The sequence below is a fragment of the Myotis nattereri genome (genome assembly GCF_964212035.1).
Source record: "Myotis nattereri genome assembly, chromosome: 18".
Taxonomy (NCBI): Eukaryota; Metazoa; Chordata; class Mammalia; order Chiroptera; family Vespertilionidae; genus Myotis; species Myotis nattereri.
The window spans coordinates 27,768,031-27,789,603 of record NC_138093.1 but is presented as its reverse complement, the minus strand read 5'-3'; the positions used below and the strand labels follow the sequence as shown (position 1 = coordinate 27,789,603).

At 48.9% G+C, this 21,573-nt stretch overlaps 1 protein-coding gene across 1 annotated transcript in view; it reads left to right on the top strand.

Moving 5' to 3' along the window:
* The window catches only part of SMYD2 (SET and MYND domain containing 2), a gene marked incomplete at its 5' end in the record, with an annotated part of 51,935 nt that overhangs the window by 15,560 nt on the left and 14,802 nt on the right, over positions 1-21,573 (top strand). Inside the window, 4 exons of the mRNA XM_081112673.1 lie at positions 6,352-6,415; positions 14,977-15,087; positions 17,669-17,729; positions 18,414-18,538. Coding sequence (XP_080968799.1) covers positions 6,352-6,415; positions 14,977-15,087; positions 17,669-17,729; positions 18,414-18,538 — 361 coding nt within the window. The remainder of the gene's footprint in view (positions 1-6,351; positions 6,416-14,976; positions 15,088-17,668; positions 17,730-18,413; positions 18,539-21,573) is intronic.

Here is a 21,573-nt window from a genome sequence, read left to right as displayed (position 1 = left end):
CGCTTATAATCAAATACTTGCATTTTCCTCTAGCCTTCCTTTCCTCCCTTTGTGAATGGAGCCATTCCTTAAGTTCAAAGAGCCCGTCCCATCACAGCAGGGTGAATGTTTGCCCATAAAACAAAGGCTTTACCAACATAAATCCTGTAAATATGAGTCTGGGTGAGATCATCCTGAAGATATTTCAGTCGTTGATATCACTTAGGAGAGAAAAAAAAAAAAAAAGAGTGAAGGCTAATTAAAAGTAGAGTCCTAGGACATGCACTTTCTCACTTAATTTTCATAATAAACCTATGAGGAGAAACTATATCTCTACAGTGCAGGAAACAGATTCAGAAAGGATCAGTAATTTTCCCAAAAGCACATAGCCCCTCTCAAGCATCAGAAAGAAAAAAGGATTTGTGATAGAGAGGTGGGAAAAGTAACTCACCATAATCATCCTCAGTTGCTAGTGAGTATCAGGGGGCAGTGGACAGAAAGCTGAGGCTATCTTCTTAAAAACTCACTCCAGCCTGACTGGCGTGGCTCCGTGGTTGAGCATCGACCTGTAAACCGGAAGATCACAGTTCGATTCCTGGTCAGGGCACATGCCCTGATTGTGGGCTCAATCCCCAGTGTAGGGCGTGCAGGAGGCAGCCAATCACTGATTCTCTCTCATCATTGATGTTTTTCTGTGTGTGTGTGTGTGTGTGTGTGTGTGTGTGTGTGTCCCCACCCTTCCTCTCTGAAATCAATAAAAATGAAAATAAACTCTCTCCTGGCTTCTGGAATATTTTCTTGCCATAGTTAGAAAATGTGGCATCTGCACACTCTATTCTTACCTAAACATTCATTACCAAGGGAGCTAAACTACCTGATACAGGACTACACCCAATATGTGTCAGACCTAGACATCTGGAAGCACATTAGAATCTCTGGGAGAGGGGGCGGGGGACTTTCTAAAGATCCCAACTCAGACCAATGAAATGAGAATTTCTGGGCCCTATCCCAGGCCCAGCAAGGCAAAGTGAGACACTCCGGGAGGTGATTAGAGACTCACCCTTCACTTTCTTTGAGTTCCATTCCTTTTGGGTTATTTTATATTTCAGTTCATTCCTCCAAGTGCCCTTTAGGAACCTTTCTTTGAGGGGAATTTTGTTTTCTTTGTTTTGCAGCCTTTCCCCCAAACCTCCTGGACAGTTCCGATCAGGTTGCGTGGCAAATGAAAGATTTACGGCTGCGTCTTCTGTAGGCGCAGTTTATTCTCAAGGCCTCGTGTATTCCTCCAGTGAAAACGAATATCCCATATGAAGTTTCTCTCTGGCTCAACTTCTCCGTCAGCAATAGGCAAACACAGGCTCTCTTCCTCTCTTTCCCTTTCTCTCCCCAGCACATGCACACACAATGTGGGTACCAGCTCAGCAAATTTTAGTCTGAGTTTCAACCACTGGACTTATGAAAAGTTGACATCTCCCCCTAGTTAATGGAAAGAACCGAAGCACACATTGGGATAATTTCAACAGAGCTCCCTCTGTCAGCCCACCCCTCTTCATCTAGAATCGCTCAGACCAGAGTAGACCAAAGCAGATTCTTTTGCTTTTCGCTATCAGTAACTGGTTCCCTTTTCTCCTCCTGTACCGGGAAGGCAGGCTGGCTCAGGAGGACCTGTGTTGAGAACTTGCACATAGAACCTGGTGCTGGACTCCATGAGCATTCATACAGTGAAGCCGGCCTGACAGCTACAGTGTTCTACCACCCGGTTCACAGAGCACATGATGCAGAGCGGACTGGACCAGTGACCCTCCGAGGAGCACTTAAATGTGCCACACCGAAGGACCGGGAGGGACCTTCTTTACACAGACTAAATACAACACCAGTCCTTATTTTATTCCACCCCATGTCAAGTGAAATCAATTCCCACGTCCTACTTGGTTGAGGGATCCTCTTTGTGGAAGTGTTCCCTCCCCAAGTCTCATTTTGAAAAAATGATACTGAATCCTTCCCTTCGCATCTTTGAAGTAACATTAATGGGATGCCATGGGAGCTGGGACAGAATGCAAACCTCAGAGGGAAGAATGCCTTTACTTACGCTTCGTTACCACTGTTAGCTTATCCCAGCACATAGATTGCTTTTGCTTCATGTAGAATATGCTCCTGGATACTTGTCCCAATGCTCAAGGAAGGGTATTCATGCACGACAAAGACAAAATGTGCACGTTGATGTGTGAATTCTGCTACCTACTTGGGAGTGACCACGTTGGGTTGGATATTTCACCTCTGGGATCCTCGTTATCTTCATTTGAAAAATGAGAATCTTCTTCATAGAGCTGATGGAATTACTAAGGTAGATCAGCCATTTTCAAACTTTTGGTCCTACAACCCCTCAATTGAGAACACCATGGGTTATATTTACCACGGTTTACCACATTTGAAATTAAAACTGAGAAAATTATATCTATTCATCTAGATAACCAATACTGTTAACTTTTTTTTTTAATGAGAACTATTTCCCAACACAAAAGAATTAGTGGGAATAATGGTATTGTTTTACAGTTTTGCAAATCTCTTCAGTGTCTGGATTTCCAGAAGACAGCTGGATTCCCAAATATGCTTCTGAATTCGGTCTGGGGTACTGTGTCGTCCAGGCTGAGGTGCGTGGAGAAAATCCGGCCTCAATTAGATATGTAGTTGGAAAGGGAGGGGTATTAATAGCCTTACCAGTTAATTGTGGATATTCTTGGATTCAACACTAAAACTCGGTATGTGGTATTGCCTTAAAGGTTAGTGGTAATGGGCAGCCGGAAGCACGTGTGTGAACCTTATGTGCTCCATTACATTCAAATCCCTTGGTCTGTTCGTACTTTGAATGACTCTTTTAGCCAAGCATAATTTTTAAAAACAACATACACTCATCTTTTAGAAAATATCGGTTCACTAAATTAGACCTTCTAAAAGCTGACTCATTTCATAAAACCATAGCACAACGATTAGTTGTTCATCTCATGAAGTGAGAGAATGTCAAGCTCAGGGTGGCAGATACATGTTTTCCAAAATTCTAGTTTTTGCTTGAAAGCCCAATTTTTATCATTGGCAACAAATATTGCCTCTTGTTTTCATCAAAAGGGGTAGGCTCACTTCATTCATGTGAGTAACATCTGCCAGATACTCAAGTTTGAGCAGCCACCGCTTGTCTAAAGCTGTTCTTTCAAGTAAAAAGGGCATTCGAAGGAAACATGGCCAGTTGGGTTTACAACTCCAGCGATCCCCAGCTTTTCCTCGAAGCAGCCATCCTACGTGCAGCAGAAATATGCATCCTTCTCCTTTCATCGCAGTAGTCGACGAGTCGAGACGTAATAGAATTAATATTGTTGCTCCTTCATCAGGGACACCCTTAAGCGGAACTGGCTTTCCCCCCTTTACTCTGAGCGTGTGGAAATGGAGGATCAAATGACCTTGGGACAGTTCGGTGCCACTGATTTGATTTAATACTAAGACCCCGGGAAGTTTTAGCCTCCAGGCACCTTGACAGCTTACACCTTCTGCAAGGTAAATGTCAAGACAAGTGGTAGTATTCTGAAGATGGTGTTGGCCTCACCCGCTCCCAGCAGTCTACAGACCGCAACGTGCGAACCACTGGGGTCCAATGGAAACGATGTAATATATTGCCAGCCCCGAGAAGTTAGCTTTCTCTTCGTTGTTCGTGGCTTTTGGACTTGGTGACTGGCTGGGCTTAGAAGCCTGGCCTTTGGGAGATTTATAATTTGATAAAATCCCACTGGAATTCCTCCCTAGCTCACCGGAGCCCAGTAGGCTTTTCTCTCCCTTGGTGGTTCCCTTGAAGCTGAAAACCAGCCTTGTTTCGTGTTAACTTCACTGCTGGCCGCTGTGCGGGAAAACCCCTGTAATCCTTGCTTTTTTTTTTTGTATGGTGTGGAGCTAATAAAAATATTTTTATGATAATTTCCTAATCTTTTATATCAGGGGGTCTTCCTGCTGATCTGAGAGGCTCTTCGGTGGCCTGTGTATGGGCATTGGGCTCAGAGCCCTTGAAATGTTACAGAATTTCCCGTTGTTTCCTGGGGGTGAGGGAGTAGGGAGAAGGTGGGTTGCTGGGAAGAATGAATAGCTTCAGTCAGACTCTTGCTAAAGAGAGTCGGTGACCTCACCCTTGCAAAAGCAAACATGAACAAATGACAGTTTCAGACATTTCTGTGGGCTGGCATCTCCCCACCCATGATGCATTTGCAAACACTTCTTTTTGGAAAGAATTTTGCAAGTCCCCCCCCCTGGCTTTGCCCATCTTTGCTGTCCGTCCCCCTGGTATTTCTTCAAGGCCCACATCCCCGGGCCCTTGCTTCCGTGTCACTTGGTGTCCTCTTTCCCTAGTTAAAAAAATGCAAGCCAGCAGGGACCGCCCGTCTCATTTATTTCATCTTCCAAAATGCAAAGTTAGAGTGTGGAGCCCTTGAGACGCAACCTCGAGGGCATTTCAGGCCAGAGGATACACTCAGCTAAATCCATGGGTTCCCTGGTGAGCTGGTGAGATGTGCAAACTCGGAACATTTATTTATGCCTCCGCGGCGGCAAGATGTGCTTTTCTCCCACCCGTGCTGCCGGCGGCTCTTGGGAAGCCAAGTGCTGTCATGAAAACAGCAGGACAGCCTGCTTTCTTCCAACAGTAGTGTGCGGCGCCCGTCCTGCATCCCGTGGGAGTTGGGTGGTGACTACCACTGGCTGCCGGGAGGCTTCTGCAGCGCGATTATGCACATTCTGGAACCCTGGCTCCTCGGGCGGGCGCAGATGGGGTGGCGATGAGGTGCTGCCCTGGTGGCAGAGAATGCCCCTCGTGGTGCTGGCGTGTCTACAGGCCAGAAAGCCGGCTGCAGTGGTGAGTGTGGGAATCAGACAGTGCGCTTTACAGATAGTGGTCTAATGAAAACCATGTGGGGGTTCCCCAGCTGCAGACCATCCTTTTTTTTTTTTAATATATTTTATTGATTTTTTACAGAGAGGAAGGGAGAGAGATAGAGAGTTAGAAACGTCGATGAGAGAGAAACATCGATCAGCTGCCTCCTGCACATCTCCTACTGGGGATGTGCCCGCAACCCAGGTACATGCCCTTGACCAGAATCGAACCTGGTACCCTTCAGTCCGCAAGCCGACGCTCTATCCACTGAGCCAAACCGGTTTTGGCCAGACCATCTTTTAAGAGTTCTGTCCGTGTGGGGTTTAATTCAGTAGCTTCACAGCTTTTTAAAAAAAGTTTTGGCTCATCTAATGCTCAACAACTGCTTCACATGCAGCAGTTGGAAAGCTCCGGTATCCCTGTCCTTCCTGGGAAGCAGATACTACCCCAGTGCACAGGGAGCATTGACCGGATTAGGAAGAGGCAGGAGAATCGCTCAGGAGCACACTGATGAGGTGGTATAGGGACCAATCACAGCCAGTCCTGTTCTACTCAAGGATATGTCCCCACTTGCTGGGTTGCATTATTTTCAAACTTTGCTTTCTGGACATTTGAATTACTGACATGGGCAATCTCATCTCCTGCATCACTGGCATCTCATCCTATATAATAAAAGGCCAATATGCAAATTGACCAAATGGTGGAATGACCGGTCGTTATGACGCACACTGACCACCAGAGGGCAGACGCTCAATGCAGGAGCGCTGCTCAGCCAGAAGCCAGGCTCATGGCTGGCAAGTATAGGGACAGTGGCGGGAGCCTCTCCTGCCTCCCCAGCAGCGCTAAGGATGTCCAACTGCTAGCTTAGGCCCGCTCCCTGCTGTCAGTCGGACATCCCCCTGAGGGCTCCTGCACTGCAAGAGGGCACAGGCCGGGCTGAGGGACCCTCCTGAGTGCACGAATTTTGTGCACCGGGCTTAAGGGTAAACAATAAAGCTTTCACTCACACTACAGTTTCCTGTGTACCCCAGTCCTCTGTCTTTAGGATGTCAGACCTCCACAATGGTTTATGTCTGTCCCTCTGCAGCAGGTGAGGAAATCAAGACCTAAAAGCCTTTGAGTTGCCCAAACTACTGAGTAATAGTGCAGGTGATGTGAGCAGCTGTGATGTCCCAAGCCAGGTGCACGAGTCCAAGAGCGTGGCTTGCCCCTCTTTGGAAAGTGTCCTTCACGCTGTCGGGGACGGTAAATGCCGGAGCGTGTGCTATTGGACCCGCTCGCTCCTCCTCAAGGACTGAATCTGGTCAAAATCTCCTCTGGGAAAATGCCACTGATCCGTGGGAGAGGAAGGTACGGGGAATCTTGGCTCTGCTTCCCGACCAGATGGCTTGGATTATTGCATGATAAAATGTGCGGCTTCACGTGTCTGTGCCTCTCGCCACTACCGTGCCCTTTCTGTTTTTAAGGAAAGAAGGATTGTCCAAATGTGGAAGATGCAAGCAGGCATTTTACTGCAATGTGGAGTGTCAGGTAGGTGCTGGGCCAACTGGCAGGGAGGGCCTTGTTTCCGTAAAAATCGGGACCCCCAACATCCTTCTCTGGCTTGTCACAGCTCCCCCAGACCCCCTCCTGCAGCCGGAGCTGGAAAGCCTCATTGTGGTGTAGGATGTGGCTGGATACCCCTGTGTGCTGGCCCAGGACCCAGACAGTAACATTTGGGTGCCATTTATAGGACCAGGAAAAGGGAGCAGGAGGAGACTTGGGAAAGACACAAGGAGAGCCATGTGGGGCACAGGCAGGTGTGTTCCAAGGTTGACAGTTTGCCCCCAAGACCACCAGCAGCAGATGGAACATGCAGAGATGACAGATGCTAAAGTGCTGTCTTTAAAATGTTTGCATCCCTTGGGCTGTAACAGGCCACACCCAACCTGATTCCAGCTAGACACAGGTGAGCCCCTGGCATGGCCTTTGTACAGCTGGAGGGTGGCTGCTCTGAACTTGTACTGGGACTGGGGCTGGGCGGGTTCAGGAGGCTGGCTGTGTGCAGACCACGGGCATCTGGTTTGATGGAGAAGTCTCAAGGGACCTGTACCTCAGGAATGGGAAGCTTGAGGAGCTTGGAGAAAGCCTTGCAGGGTGGGGGTTAGCGGGGGAGAGACAGAGTGAGAAAAACATCGATGTGAGAGAGACACATCCATTGGTTGCTTTCCACACACCCCGATCAGGGCTGGGGATCAAACCTGCAACCAAGGTACATGCCCTTGACTGGAATCAAACCCAAGACCCTTCAGTTCACAGGTCTTGGGGGCTCAATCCACGGAGCCAAACTGGCTAGGGCTCCCAAGTCTATTTTTTAGATGGAAACCTATAAAACACACCCTGGGACATGCTGATGCTCTTAAACAGCAGCTCCAACTGATGGAGTGACTTGTTGTCATTCACATCCCGCCCCCCAGCCCCCATCTACTTCTGATTGCCCACGATTTCATTTGTTTCCTTCTCCTCTCCCTGTGCAGCTGGCCTCTGAATGTCCCCAAAGAGCATTATTTAGCCATGGGAGAGGTTGCTAAGCCCTTATGTCATCTGACCGAGGCGCTCCAGCCACAGTGTGCCCTTGCCAGAATGAGGCCCAGGCTGTGCCACCCTTGAATGAGGCGAGGGCGTGTCACCCTTGGCAGCCGAGGCCACATGCACAGTCCACCTCTCTGCGTCTCCAGGGCAGGCTTCCGGAGGCTGCCCGCCTGTGCGACAGTGAGACTGTACATGGGCCTGAGGTTGAGTTTTCGGGGAATGGCCCTTCTCTTGAAGAGGAGAGGCCATATTTTCCCCCACCAATTGTGGATAGAATATTCCGTGGTTAGATGGCTGTGGCGTTGGAGACGTCGGTGAGCCCTGGGGCTTCTATGATGTGACCCAGGCCTGATAAGTTAGCTGTTTCTATATTTAACTTAAACACGTCTGGAAAAAATAACTTATTATATTCTGGGTCTCTAGAGAAGCAGGTAGTAAATCCCATACAGTTCAGGGAATACAACCCGGACTAGCAGGAGGCCGGGATCCCAGCTCTGCAACTTACTAGCTCTGTGAACTTGGCAATTCCAGGGACAGCCCTCCATCGCAGTTTCTTCAAGTGTAAACATGGACAGTAGTGCCCATTGTCGTGAATTGTCCGGGCCGAGTGACAGATATGAAATCTATCTAAACCGACACTGTGTACAGGGGTGAGGGCTTATGAAAAAATAATGTTACAATAATTCAGGCGGGACTGAAGCTCAGGCTTATGCTAAGAATAACGCATACAGCATGCTTTAGATTTAAGGGGCTTGTTTGTTTGTTTTTTAACCTAAGAGAATGGATGGATTCTGAGACCTTGAGACCACTAATGGTGTGCACCGTGTGAGGGGTGCTTATTACAGAACAAGTCTTCACTTCTCGGATTCGCTGTGAACTCAGCATTAATAGAGAACATCGGGAAGTGTGAGGTGCTGAGTCAACTCTGGGTGTCTTAAGCATAAGCTCCCCCCGCCCCAACCCCCCCCCCCCCCACCCGTCAGCCTCACTAGGTGGCATTATTTTAATGAATCATTATGGTCCATGTTGGGGTTTTAAGGTGGCTCTGCGAGGTCCCCCTGCCTTCAGGACCGAGTCTCCCAGATTTTCAGATTCAGAACCCCATTTGTGAGCACAGAGTGAGGGGTGCCCTCTCTTCTGAGGTTCACATTAACCAAACACACCAACACGAGTGCCTGTTTATTACTGCACCACAGGCAGCTGACAGTCAATGCATTCTCTTCCTGGAGTCACATTGTACAGCTGGTTAAGTCCTGAAGAGTTTGCCCGGGAGCAAGGAACCCCAGGATGGAGGCTGCAGTCCTGTGATTTTAAGTCGTGTTCAAAGACCTTAGGCCTAGGCAGCTCGCTGAGTTCAGCCTCGCGATATGTGCTATACGTGGAGTGTTCCCTGCTGCTTGCCCAGTTCCTGGGCCGTGCACCCTCAGCCTGGGGAGCACGTCTATAGGTCAGTTTTCCTGTGCGTCTGTTAAGAATCTAGGGGCCAGAGGGCCCTTCTCGATGACCACTGATAACACCGCTCCTGGAGCCCCTGGTTTCCAGAGGTGACAGGCTGGATCCGACCTGAACGTTTCCGTTTTGTTTCATCTGCCTCCTCTGGTTGAAGGCGGAGGCTGATGGCCATGGTTTAGTTCTGAAGAGCTAAGTAGGTGCAGGGCAGAGCGTTACAATGAGACAGAGTGGTCCTAGGGATTTAATAACAGTAAGTGCAAGGGCGTCCTGTGCCCTTAGGGAGGAATCTGAGGCATTTGCTCCCGGTGAAAACGTCCTCAGGATTCCGCCTGCGGGAATGTTTGGATGGGATCCACGTGGAGGCTCTGGTGCAGGAATCAAGGTGGCACAAAACAGGAGCAGGATGAGGAAGGTAATTGAGTGATTCGCCGCCTGAGGAAGCCTCGCCCTCCCTGGGCCTCCCTGGGCCTCCCTCACAGGTGGACCCCACCCACCTGCAGGCCTCAGGGGGCCACCACCATACAACAGAGGGGTGAGATTGGAATGAAGGCCATCAGGTTCAGCCGGAGTAGCTAAAACAACGCCCATACTGGTTGAGTGACCAGCCTAATGCCACGCAGTGCATACCAAGGGCCAGAGGAGGCCTGTCACCGCTTTCCGACGCTGTGTGCGGGAATGCTGAGGGCCCCCTAGGGGAGGAGGCACCAGGGGAACGTGTTACAGAAGCAGAAGTGGACTTTCATGGACGGGTGCATTCTCCCCAGACCCTTCTCTGTAACCTCAGCGTGTTAGGATTTTGCTGTATTTTCTACAGTTTGGCTACACCCTGTCCCATTGACTTTCTCCTCCTCCTTCACTTGACTCCGTGTGATCCTGCCAGAGGAAAGATTTTAATTGACGATGCGTGAAAGGGCAACGGGGGAAATACAAAAGAAACAACAGCTGCTTTTAGGTTAGGCCTGTGTTGTAACCTGTGTGTTTTCATGAACGATATTTATTTTTATAAATATGCCTAGAAAGCTCAGTGTATTCTTCTCTCACTCAGGCTCCATTAAACGGCACCCCATTAAATGACATGTTTAAGAGAATCGCTTTAGAAAGTCCATGGTTTTAGAGGAATCATTGAGGAGAACTTTCTAGGGTGTTCTTTCTTAACATTAACAAGCAGAACAAAAACTGTTTGTGTGGTGTACACGGAGGTGATGGAGTTATGAGTGCTTTTGAAAGTAGGAAGGGGCATGCCCTGGCCTGGATAAAATTTTTTTAAAAGCACATGTGAGGAGCATGTGGCTAAGGATGTGAGAAAGTCCTTGATTTTTACCAACTGGAAAAAACCCTGAAGTGTAGAAAATGCCTCCGACATGCTCCCAGGACCTGTCGTGGTTCTGGGTGATTAGTGAATGGGCCGGAGTCACGGCTTCTATCTTGGTTACATTTCCTTTGGTCTCGCAGACATAGGAAGCATCGTAAACTGAGCCACTTACTTTTAAGTAATGTTTAGAAACCTTTTCTACATGTTTTACACGGGAAGAATCTGTGTATGTGTCGCCGAGTGCACCCCTACAATCACTCTTTTACGGGGGATACAGAACAGAGCTTGTGTCCCGGGGTGGGGGATCAGCAGCGTCGGTCACCTCCCCGTGAGATGGTCCTGCCTCCGTTTGCTCCCCCTTCCTCTCGAAGGTAATGGAAAGTGTGTGACATTTTCTCACTCGTCCACATTGTAGGAAAGCCCATGTATGTGTGTACAAGCGGCCCGTGTCTGTTTTGAAGGCGCCATGAGAACTAGAGAGACACCAAATGCAAGCGTTAGAGGGGGGGATCTTGGCAATAGAAACCGGGTCTCCTGAGCCAGGAAGACAGCGTATCCTTTGCTCTGCAGAAAACCGGCTGACTTAGCAGTCACTCTTCCAGGCTTGGAAAGGCTGGTGCACCGTGAGTTTAGCAGCTCTTTCTGCCTCTTGAAGCACTTTTGTCCATGCACAAAAAGGTAAGTCGTGCAGAGCAGGTGGTATGTTGGCTCAAAATGCAAGAGAAGTTTAAAAGGTACGGAAAGAGTCCATGTCTTACTTTTATGTGGGTTGACTTGTTTGAGTTGATTGCACAGGTAACCTGTGCTGACTGTAGAAAACTCAGAAAGTCCAGTCTGAATGATCAGGAAGAGTATCTGTAATCTTACCTTTCCAGAGAAAATCACTAGTGATGCTTTGGTATACGTCTTTTGGAATCCTTCCTGTGCATTTGTTTTTACTGTATATTATTTTTTTTCTGGAAAGTGGGATCCGAGTTTACATAAAAATGTTTATAAAGATTACAATCAGGGCAGGAGTAATAGCTTGAATTTAGAAGGAAAAAATAGGATAAACAGTTCTAGAGAAACTGACAAAAAATGTTTTAAAAAACACAAAGGGTTGCAGAACCACTCTGTGTACAAAGAAGCTGCTAATACAACAATAAATAGATAAATAAATAAATAAATAAATAAATAAATAAATAAAAGGCTAGCCTGATTTTCCCCCAGTTTTGTTCAGTCTGATTGTTTATAATATCGTATGTGCAAAATTAGGGCAGCTTGCCTCTGTCAGGTTCTCTAAGATAATGTCATCATCACCTTTCTACAGAAAGTGAAAACATTATGATCCTGATTAATTTCCCTTGATGAAACTTATGTGATTCTGCACTTTCTGGAAGCGATCCATCTCTCTGACTTAACTGCTGTGTGGGACAGTATCACGTTACGGGCGCTCTTGTTCTGATAAAGGCATAAACTACGTAAAGTCAAAGACTTCCTCTCCCATCCCTGCTTCTAGGGTCAGTTGCAGAGCTCATTGAATGAATGAGTGAATGAATGAATGAATGAATGAATGAACGAACGAACCCATAAATGAACAGTTACCCTGCTGTGAGGGCACTGTGTGCCAGGCACTGTCCTAAGTGCTTCCTGTGGATGAGCTGATTGGACCCTCACACCTCCTTTCTGGTGACATGAATGCCTGATTATCCTGGGAAGGCCCTACATTTCTTGGGAGGCCTCAAGCTTTGTCCCTGATTAGCACTGTTGGAAGGTGTAAAATCGTAGACTCAGACTTCTGGACCTGCTAAGTAACTTAAGGATCATGTTATTTACGGCCAAGGCTACGGACGCAAAGGGATTAAGAAGCCAGTCCGGCGTCATATCGCTGCTTCGCTGTAGAGCGGGCATAAGAATGCAGGTTTCAGTCCGGCCATGTGGCTCACTGGTTGAGCATCAACCTATGAACCAGGAGGTCACAGTTTGCTTCTTGGTCAAGGGCACATGCCCGGGTTGCGGGCTTGATCCCAGTAGGGGGGACGCAGGAGGCAGACGATCTTTGATTCTCTCTCATCATTGCTGTTTCTATCTCACTCTCCCTTCCTCTCTGAAATCAATAAAATTACATTAAAAAGAAAAAAGAATTTAGGTTTCCCGACCCCCCAACCAGTGTCCGTCCGACCTGACAGCACTCTGCCCTCCTCCTCCCAGAGCGTGCCTTGTGGGTAGGCTCCCTTCCCTTTGAGGGCAAGTACATCAGTAAATGTCAACATCGCGTGCTATTTACATTCACATTCATTTTGTACCAAGCATATGAATAAATAATGAACAAATCGTATGGAGAAACGTCAGTATTAAACTTCTTTCTCCCAGGAGCTTGTTGTGGTTAATCATCAGAGACACCACTGACAGTTCAGAAAACCAGTCTCCCATAGGCCCTGCAGAGGCCTCTGGTTAGAGTTCCTGGGGTCATAGTGGACCTCGTCCCCACTTGTCAATCGCTGTCCCTGGCAGATGTTCCCATCAGCATCCCCAGGCCTGGAGCCCTCTTGGCCTCTCTCTGGTTTGCTTTGCATCTGGGAAGGGCGCTGGCTTGCCTGCAGGGAGCTGGACCCGCCTGCCCCTACCTCATGCACCACGCTCTTATTTTAGGCTTTAGCTAAAAGCAGATCCTCCTCTCCCTCGTGTAGACCTTGCCATTTCTTCCTCTCCCCGCTCTCAGTTATATTAGGCACGGCGTCATTTAACTCTGCAGAACATCCTGGCACAGCACTGGAGCCAGGGTCTGTGCCACACACAGCGTTCCATCACTAGGTGACACCGTGTCCTTCCTCCTTGGAACGGGGTGGAGGGGAGGAGGAGACGGGGGAGGGAGTCATCTTCATTCATTCGGCAACTTTATTGAGAGCCTCGTAAAAGTCAGGCACTGTTCTAAGCTCTGGGGTGATAGGTGGGAACAAAACAGACGAAGTTCCTTTGTTGTAATGGGTGGGGAAACACTGAGCCAGAAACCTAATGAATGTGTAATACATCAGGTGGTGAGAGGTACTAAGGAGAAACATAAAGATGCAGAAAGTGCTGTTTTGGGCAGGGTATCTATCCATGGCAGGTGCCCAGAAAAGGCGATTGGAGCAGAGACATGGAGGAACGAGGGAGGGGTGTTATGGGTATTTAGGAGAAAGTTCCAGCCAGGAAATACAGCAGGTGCCAAGGGTCCTGAGGCAGGAGCGTGCCTGGTTTGTTCAGGGACAAGAAGGAGAGTTCGCGGCCCTCGTGGTCAGGAGGCCGGGGGAGTGACTCCTCCCTTCCTGTGTGTCCTCACAGGTCACCCGAGGCTCTGCCTTTCGCTCTGGGAGGAGAAGCCAGCAGGAGGCTCTGAGCTGAGAGGTGGCATGATTGGATTTTGTTTAACGGGCTGATGACTCTGGCTGCCCTGTGGGTCACAGGCATGGGGGTCGGCAGAGCCAGGCATCCCGGTCGAAGGGGTCAGAGGCGTCGAAGGCAAAGGCAGTCATCACCGTGAGGCGTCAGTGCTGCAGCGGGCTGGAAGGGGGTAGTAAGGGTTCCCGGCGTACTCTGAAGGCACAGGTGAGAGCCTACGTACTCGGACGGACTTGCCCGAGGGTAGTGTGCATGTGAGGGAGACGAGGAGGGCTCCAGGCTTCTGGCCTGAGCATCTGAAAGAACGGACTGCCGTGTCCTGAGGAGGAAAGGCTGAGGGAAGAACAGACAGCACCCGGTGCCACTGAGGAGAGTGTCTGGTGACTCCATCAGCATCCAGGTGCTCTGACATTTCCCAGATATAAAATGATCCCCTTCACCCCACCAAGCCAAGCCTTCACCCCATTTCTCTCTCTCTCTCTCTCTCTCTCTCTCTCTCTCTCTCTCTCTCTCTCTCTCTCTCTCCCCCAGCAGCCAGTAGGTGCTCCACGCTGTCACACCTGTTTTTTCTTTAAAGTCGGCCATGACCTCCATGGTGTCTGGTCAGTTCTCAGCCATCCCTCACTAGCCGTGTCACCAGCTATCACATCCACTTCCTCCCCATTCCTTACCCTCTTCTGTGGTCCCACAGCACCTCGTGTCCTGTCCTCCTTCCTCTTCCTGGACTCCATGGCATCACCCCCTTTCCTGTACTGAGCGCGTGTCCTTCACCCTCAACCTGGGGCATAGAACTTTAAGACGTGGGAGAGACAGTACAGTCTTCCCATTTCCTTCGCTGAATCTGCAGGAAGCCTTATGTCTAAATATTCCCAGCAGGTGCATTGCCACCTCCCTGAGGGCCCCCGGTGAAGCCCTCACATGCATTTTGTTGTCACCTGTCAGAGGGGTCAGGACAGGTTGTTGTGTGTGCCAGCCGGTTATGTGCCCCGGCGTGAGACCAGCGCTGCAAGGCGGCAGGGCCAGGTCAGGGGCTCAGACCCAGAGCGCTCACCCCTGCGCCGTGACCACGGCCACCGAAGAGCACAGTCCGTGATCAGAGAGGGAAAGGCGCCTGTGGGGCCTGGAACATCGAGAGGCTGCAGAAAGACGCGAGACGCTCGTGAAGAGGCACAAAGCCATGTTCTCATCCTGACAGCCCTGGCCAGGCCCGAGTCCAGGTTATGGGACCGTATGCGCCTTAAAGGATGTTTTCATCTCTGGCTGTTGTGAGCATCGTGGTGTTTTCCGAAAGGAAACATGTTTCCCTTGACCTTAGCCAGGAGGACTTGTTGCATCCTCCCCTCTGGAACTTCATTCCAGTACGTGTGCGTTTAATCCTATTTTTTCACCTTCCCAGAAAGAAGATTGGCCCATGCACAAGCTGGAATGTTCTCCCATGGTTGTTTTTGGGGAAAACTGGAACCCCTCCGAGACCGTAAGGCTCACTGCGAGGATTCTGGCCAAACAGGTGAGGACATGGGATAATGCTTAAGTGCGTTTCATTTAATTGTTTTCTTTTAAGGTCAGAGAGATGAGGAACTGACCTGTGTGATCATCCCTTGTGACTCATCCTTGGACCCGTTTCCTGTCGCCTCCACAAGGGCAGGGCTGGGAACACAACTCCAGGTGGAGGCTGGCTTGTCACTTGCCCTAGGACAGTGGTCGACAAACTTATTAGTCAACAGAGCCAAATATCAACAGTACGATTGAAATTTCTTTTGAGAGCCAAATTTTTTAAACTTAAACTGTATAGGTAGGTACATTGTTATTAACTTAATTAGGGTACTCCTAAGGCTTAGGAAGAGCCACACTCAAGGGGCCAAAGAGCCGCATGTGGCTCGCGAGCCGCAGTTTGCCAACCACGACCCTAGGGCCTAGGCAACTAGGATGTTGCTTACCCGGGGCCAGGAACATGGCCACCGCTGTGGAATTCTAAGTTTTTTTATGAGATAGGATTACGTGGAAAAATACGGCTTTTCAAGGCATGAACACCCGATTGAACAGAATGAGCACATCCTAGGGAACCAGCCCTTTCTGACTCAGAGGGCACCCCATGCCCCCCTCCTGTACCGTGTTCTGTTCTTCTCGTCTCCTTCCCTGCCCACGTCTAGGCAGGTGAGGGGTGGGATGGGACAGCCCAGAAGGCACATGCAGATGAGAAGAGGAAGCGGAGTGGAAAAGGAGAAACCGAGGCAGGGGGCAGAGGGCGAAAGGAAGAAGAAGGGAGGAAAGACACGCTCAAGTGTGAACAGGGCAGCAGTTTCCTCCCACGATGACGCCAGGACGCGCGGCTCTCCCCTTGTCTGCTCAGTCCTCACTGATCACCTGTCAGTGAGCTGCCTGGTCTCCAAGGGGCCAAGGTAAAAAGGGGAGGACACGGTGAAATAGGCCACACGGGGCTCGCAAGGCATTTATGTCCATGGAGATACTTGCTAATAACCGGGTGGTGGCAGAGCCTCTACTGTCTTTCTTTTAAGCTGAGACTTCACCCCCCTCTTCTTTATGGCCACCACCTCCCCCCCTTTTAAAACTTTGCATTTTTTATCTGAGCCAAATGGGATCATGATGATTAGCACCACGCTGTCCCCAGACTAAGTTGGGATCCTGGGCCGCGTAAACAGAAGTGGATCATTTCCGCACTCTGAGCTCACTGCTCCGTTATGTTCAGCCGGGGTCAGGTGCTCGCTGAAATGCCAGGGCACCAGCTCAGGGTAACCAGAGGCAGGCAGGGTGTCTGCCGAGGGAGCCAGAGAAATCAGGATTGCTTTTCCTGGAGGAGGTTGACTTTTGGATCCTTACTATACTGTTATCCTTAACTATATGCAGGGTACTTGGTCAGAAGGAAAGGGTAGGGGACAGCCGTGTGCCTGGGTGAGGTGTCAGGGTAAATAAGCCATCCCATTAGCTCTGCAGGCATCCTGGCAGGGTTGGGTGACCAAGCTGCCCCCCGGCCCCCGCCACCATTGATTTATTTATAGAGTTGTGGTTAAGAACCCAGAAGGAGCTGGTGTACTTTCCTGAATGAAAAGCTTTCCCAGGCAAAATGTACTACCCATCTTAGAGAAGTGCGTCCTGTGAATGGAAGATTCCTGCTCCCAACAAGAACTACTGAAATGTGGTGGTGCTAGGAGGGTCGCCCAAATGCTGCGATGCATGTAGTCCCGTTTCATTCAACTCTCATTGTAATTACTACAGCCACTAATAGTCTCTTCAAGGAAAAGTTACCTGGCCACCTTTTCATCTCTGCAGGATTGGATGATTAAAAAAACAGACCATTTGTATTCGAGTGGCTTGCAAAGGATTAGGGGAGCCGGGCTACCCAGCTACCAGGGGGAAGCTCAACATGTTAACTAGGGAGGTGAGCGCGCCCTGCGAGACCACCTGTATCCCCACATTGAATAGCCGATGACAAAGACACGCCTCGGGCCAGCTCCGGAGCCCTGCCTTTGAACTCTTGTCAACACCGAGTTTATTCATGTTCTCAAAGCCTTAGCAGGTTTACTATTGTCAGCTCCTCTGGGGACGCCTAGAACAAAGGCCGCCACGCGTTTAAAGCGAATCCAGGCTCACAGACGCGACCCAAAGTGTTCTTTTTGAAACACGGAATTTGAGATCATTTTAGCTTATGCTTAAAGAAAGTGTAAAATGGATGGGGGGTTTGATTTTGTTCCTTTTCAGAAGGAGAAATAATCAATAGGACAGCTCATCTGTAGGCTCAGGGCCTTTTAAAGCCAGGGCCCTAAAAAGTTGTTTTCCAGCCACTGTTCTTTCCCGTAACAAGCATTTTTTTGAGCCTACTGTGTGCATAGCATTAGCGGGATGTTAGGCACACGGCAGATGCTTAAAAAAAAAAACACCAAAAAGTTTCAAAGGAGTCTTGGATTTGAACATTGGGCAAGCACTCTCAGAGCCCCAATGGTGGATTTTGGGTCGCTTTCTCGCCTTCATTGAGAATTGTTGCTTTTCCTTCATGGGGGTGTAAAAGTGAAAGCACATTTTGCCCTGGTTATTAAAATCCGTTTCTGTGTGATTTCTTCCCCGATTACTAGAAAAGCCACCCGGAGAGAACGCCGTCAGAGAAATTGTTAACGGTGAAGGAGTTTGAATCGCGTAAGTGTCTCTGTGACCGGCGGCGTGGTTACTTTTTTTCTCCACATTTGACGTGGATGGGGCAGGACCGAAGACAGGAGGTGACAGCTTGTCTCGGTGCAGGTGGTGATCTTATCATGAATAGTTTTTACCTTAGGTGCTGTTTTGAAAAAAATGACTAAAACTTGTTTTTCTGAGTCGACAGGATTACTGGGAAGTAATTAATGGGAAGTAGGAACTTGCAGGATGAGTTATTGCATTCCCAGCCATCTCTCCGGGCTCTCCCGGCCTGCTGAATATTTTTGGATCCTTGCTGAGTTGCAGTCCTGTAAACAGCCTATGTCTTTACAGAAACTCTTTAAATGGGGGGTTCTCTGGCTTCTCGATAATGACACCGATTCCAGGGCTGACTGGGGGCCCGCAAATGGGTCAAGGCTGGTTATCGGTTATGGCCACACATCCCTGACTTCATGGCCAGTGGTCAGTTGAAATGTCACATCCTGAGTGACATCAGGTGTCAGAGGAAGAGAAGAAATAGCATCTTTTCTTCCCCTCGGGTTCATCTGTTAGACCGAGTGATGAGGGAGGATATTTTCTGGGGTTCCCCATACGTTTCCTGTCTCCTTCATGCCATTTACAGTAAGAAAAGGGTGTAGCTAGAAACCCAGTTTTCTGCCTGCTGAGTCACGGTGTGTTTGCCCACAGATCTGGATAAATTAGACAACGAGAAGAAGGATCTGATTCAGAGTGACATTTCTGCTCTCCATCACTTTTATTCCAAGCACCTTGAGTTCCCCGACCAGGAGAGCCTGGTAACGCTCTTTGCACAGGTAAGGGGCACAGCGTCAGAGGACACTGCAAGTAGCTTCCCCGGCCCGAGCCCTGTCCCCAGCACACGCCCGGGGAGCGTGAGCAGAAATAGAGTGATGGCCTCTGTGAGCACAAGGCTCCTGACCTGTCGGACCCTGTTTGGCATGGCCTTGCTAGGTGACCTTGAGCAGATCAGGGTCCTCCCGGTGCTGGCCTCGAGTTGGCGGGTGGAGCACAGGAAATTCACCCTCCCTCTGCCTCGTGTCCCAGGAAGAGTTTATGAAAACAGGCCTTGCCAGTGCCCGGGGCCATGGCACACAGAGAGCTCTTTGAAAAGAAAAGCCCGCTTGAGGATCCCACGTTAAATTTTACCTTTCTTCCCTTACACCTTCCATCCTGACAGCAGCGTTGTTTTATTCCCACCAACACGGTGCTGATAAAGCCGAGGCACGTACAGATGTCCCCAGAGAGGCCCTCTCCATGGCCTGGACGAAGAGTCCCCCCAGAGGGGAGCCCCGGGGGTCTAGGTGCGGGGAGCCTCGCCTGAAATCTTTAGAGAAGCCCATGTTTACCCAAAAGATATCATACAAAATTAGAGAAGGTTCTAGACAAGAGCAACGTTACAGGACTGGGAAGGCTAAGGCTCGGGCTCGGATAGAACAGAGAAGAAAGTGCCGCCGGTGCCCTCGGCTTCCTGTTACTGCGAGGGTGGCCCTTCCTGCCACACCTGCTGGATCGGGCCTCCCTCCCTAACAGGCCTGCGTTTCCCCCTGACGCTGAACGTGTGAAATACCGCCCCGTGGTGCCAGGAGCTGCATTCCCCTGCTGGAACTTCAGGCTCTGGATATAGAAAGGAGCTTGGGTACAAACTCACATGTTGTTCTCAGCACAGGTTCAGCATCCCCTGTGTCTCCTTTGGCCCAGTAATGACATTTCCAGGAATGCTTCCTAAGGAAGCAGTCGGAGACTGTGGGCAGAGATGGGCATGCAATTTTTTAGTGTGGCGTTCTCTTTAAAACCAAGAAAAAAAGAAAATATTCTAAATGGTCACCAGTCAGAGTTTGGTAAATAAATTATGGCATCAGCTGTAAGTTATATTTCAAAGAGTGTCTAAAGACATGGAAAAGCATCGATGGTACAGTTAGCGTAAAAGCAGGATGAATGTGTGTAATATGAAGTACACACACGTGTGAAAAATGATGAAATGGAAGCTCACAGTCGGTCATCTGCTGAGTTGTGGAAAATTTTTGCTTTTTTGTCGCTGGATGATTTCTTGGATTTTCTACACATGAGCATGTGTAACTTAAGAAAAGACTAAAAAGAAGAAAAAGATGGAAAAAGGACCCACAGTTCTCCCACTTTAAAAATTACACGTATGAAGAAAGAAGCGAGCTTCACCACTGCCCACCTTCCCCCCAGGAGCAGACTGCTGGCAGTTGGATGCGCTCCTTCAGAAATAGGTGCATTTCTGTTGTGGGACTGTCCGTTACAAAACAGACAGAGCGATGCTTTATGAAGAAAAAGGGGGTTCAGGTTATGATATTAAAGTACTGACAGTGCAAACCTCCCTGTTTTTCATATTATTCTGATTTACAGTGGACTTTGTTAAGGGTCCCAAAACAGTGGATTTGGGTAACCAAGGAAAGTTCAGGTATTGACTTCTCTTACATTTTTTAAAGAACTAGATAAGTGACTTTTTTTTTCTGCGTTAGTTGAGGGATGGTTATGTGAGAAAGCAGGAGAGGTGAAATAAAAATATGCGGTATCTTCTCTTCACTTCTAGCTGTGAAAAAAAGATAGCTTTTCCTCCAAGACAGAGAAAGGCATGCTGGCAGGACTTCTCAGTGGTGGCATAGTGGATATGGGACCATGTTTTCATTACCAAAAATCAAGATCTCCTAAGCAGTATATTTGTGGTGAAAATGAGGGTCTGAATTGTGAACTGACTCAGGAAATCCAGGAGATAGATACAAATACATGTACACACACACATACATACACACACAAACACATATACACACACACACATATATTCACTCACACATGTATAACCATAGATAATGAATTCCTTTGTAGATTTATATTCATCAAATCATAATATCCATTCTGAGATACACAAACACACCCATATATATATATATATATATATATATATATATATATATATTTTTTTTTTTTTCATATGTACATTTGAAAATGGACACTCAATATCCCCAAAGAAAACTCTAAAACAAAAATAACAAGTGCTGTTCCAGCCTCACACCACGCTCTGGTCCTGCCTCTCGGCCCCCTGTCTGCTGTCCCATCCTCCGAGCCCGTTCCTCTCTGGCTCACAGGAGGGTGGTGGGTTAACGTGGCCCAGCCGCAGCTGGCGGCCGAAGGTGCCTGCACTCCCTCCACAGCACGGAGGTGCGTTTTAATCGCTGGGAGCATATGCATGGTCGGGAAATGTATTTTTGGTGTGCGGCCTACATCTAGTCTAAATGCTAATTATGAGACTAGCTTTAGCGAGGCACTTACGCCTGATTTGACTTGTGGGGGGGAGGGGGGTGCGGGGAAGGACTATGGCCCATGCATCTTTCTTACCACCCAAGTTCACTTTTCTCCTCTGGGAATATTTCAGAGGCAGGGAAAGCTGACAGGAAAATTGCTGTGTAGTTTGGCTTAAACACCATCACCGCCTCCGAGAAAGGAACAGTGATGACACTGTGCTTGTAGGAGCCTTTGCTTATGAAGAAACACACTCACGCTTGCACAGTAAGAGGAGGCGGGCAGAGGGGAAAAGCCTCCGGTCGTCACAGAACATTTGAGCCTGAGGCATTTGGAGTCAGAGACTGGTCCCCTGGGGCTCCATGCAGAGGGGGAGACGAGGAAGCGAAGGAGCAAGTGTCCCATATCTCAAACCAGCCTGTCCCTAGATCAGTTTGGAAATTGCTGCTAAATTCTCTCATTCATTCTGCAAACATCTTCTGTCGTCTTGTGGGTCCCAGACAAGGCGGAGGCGTGGTGGTATCCAGCCTGAGACTCTATATACATCACTCAGTACTCACTAAAG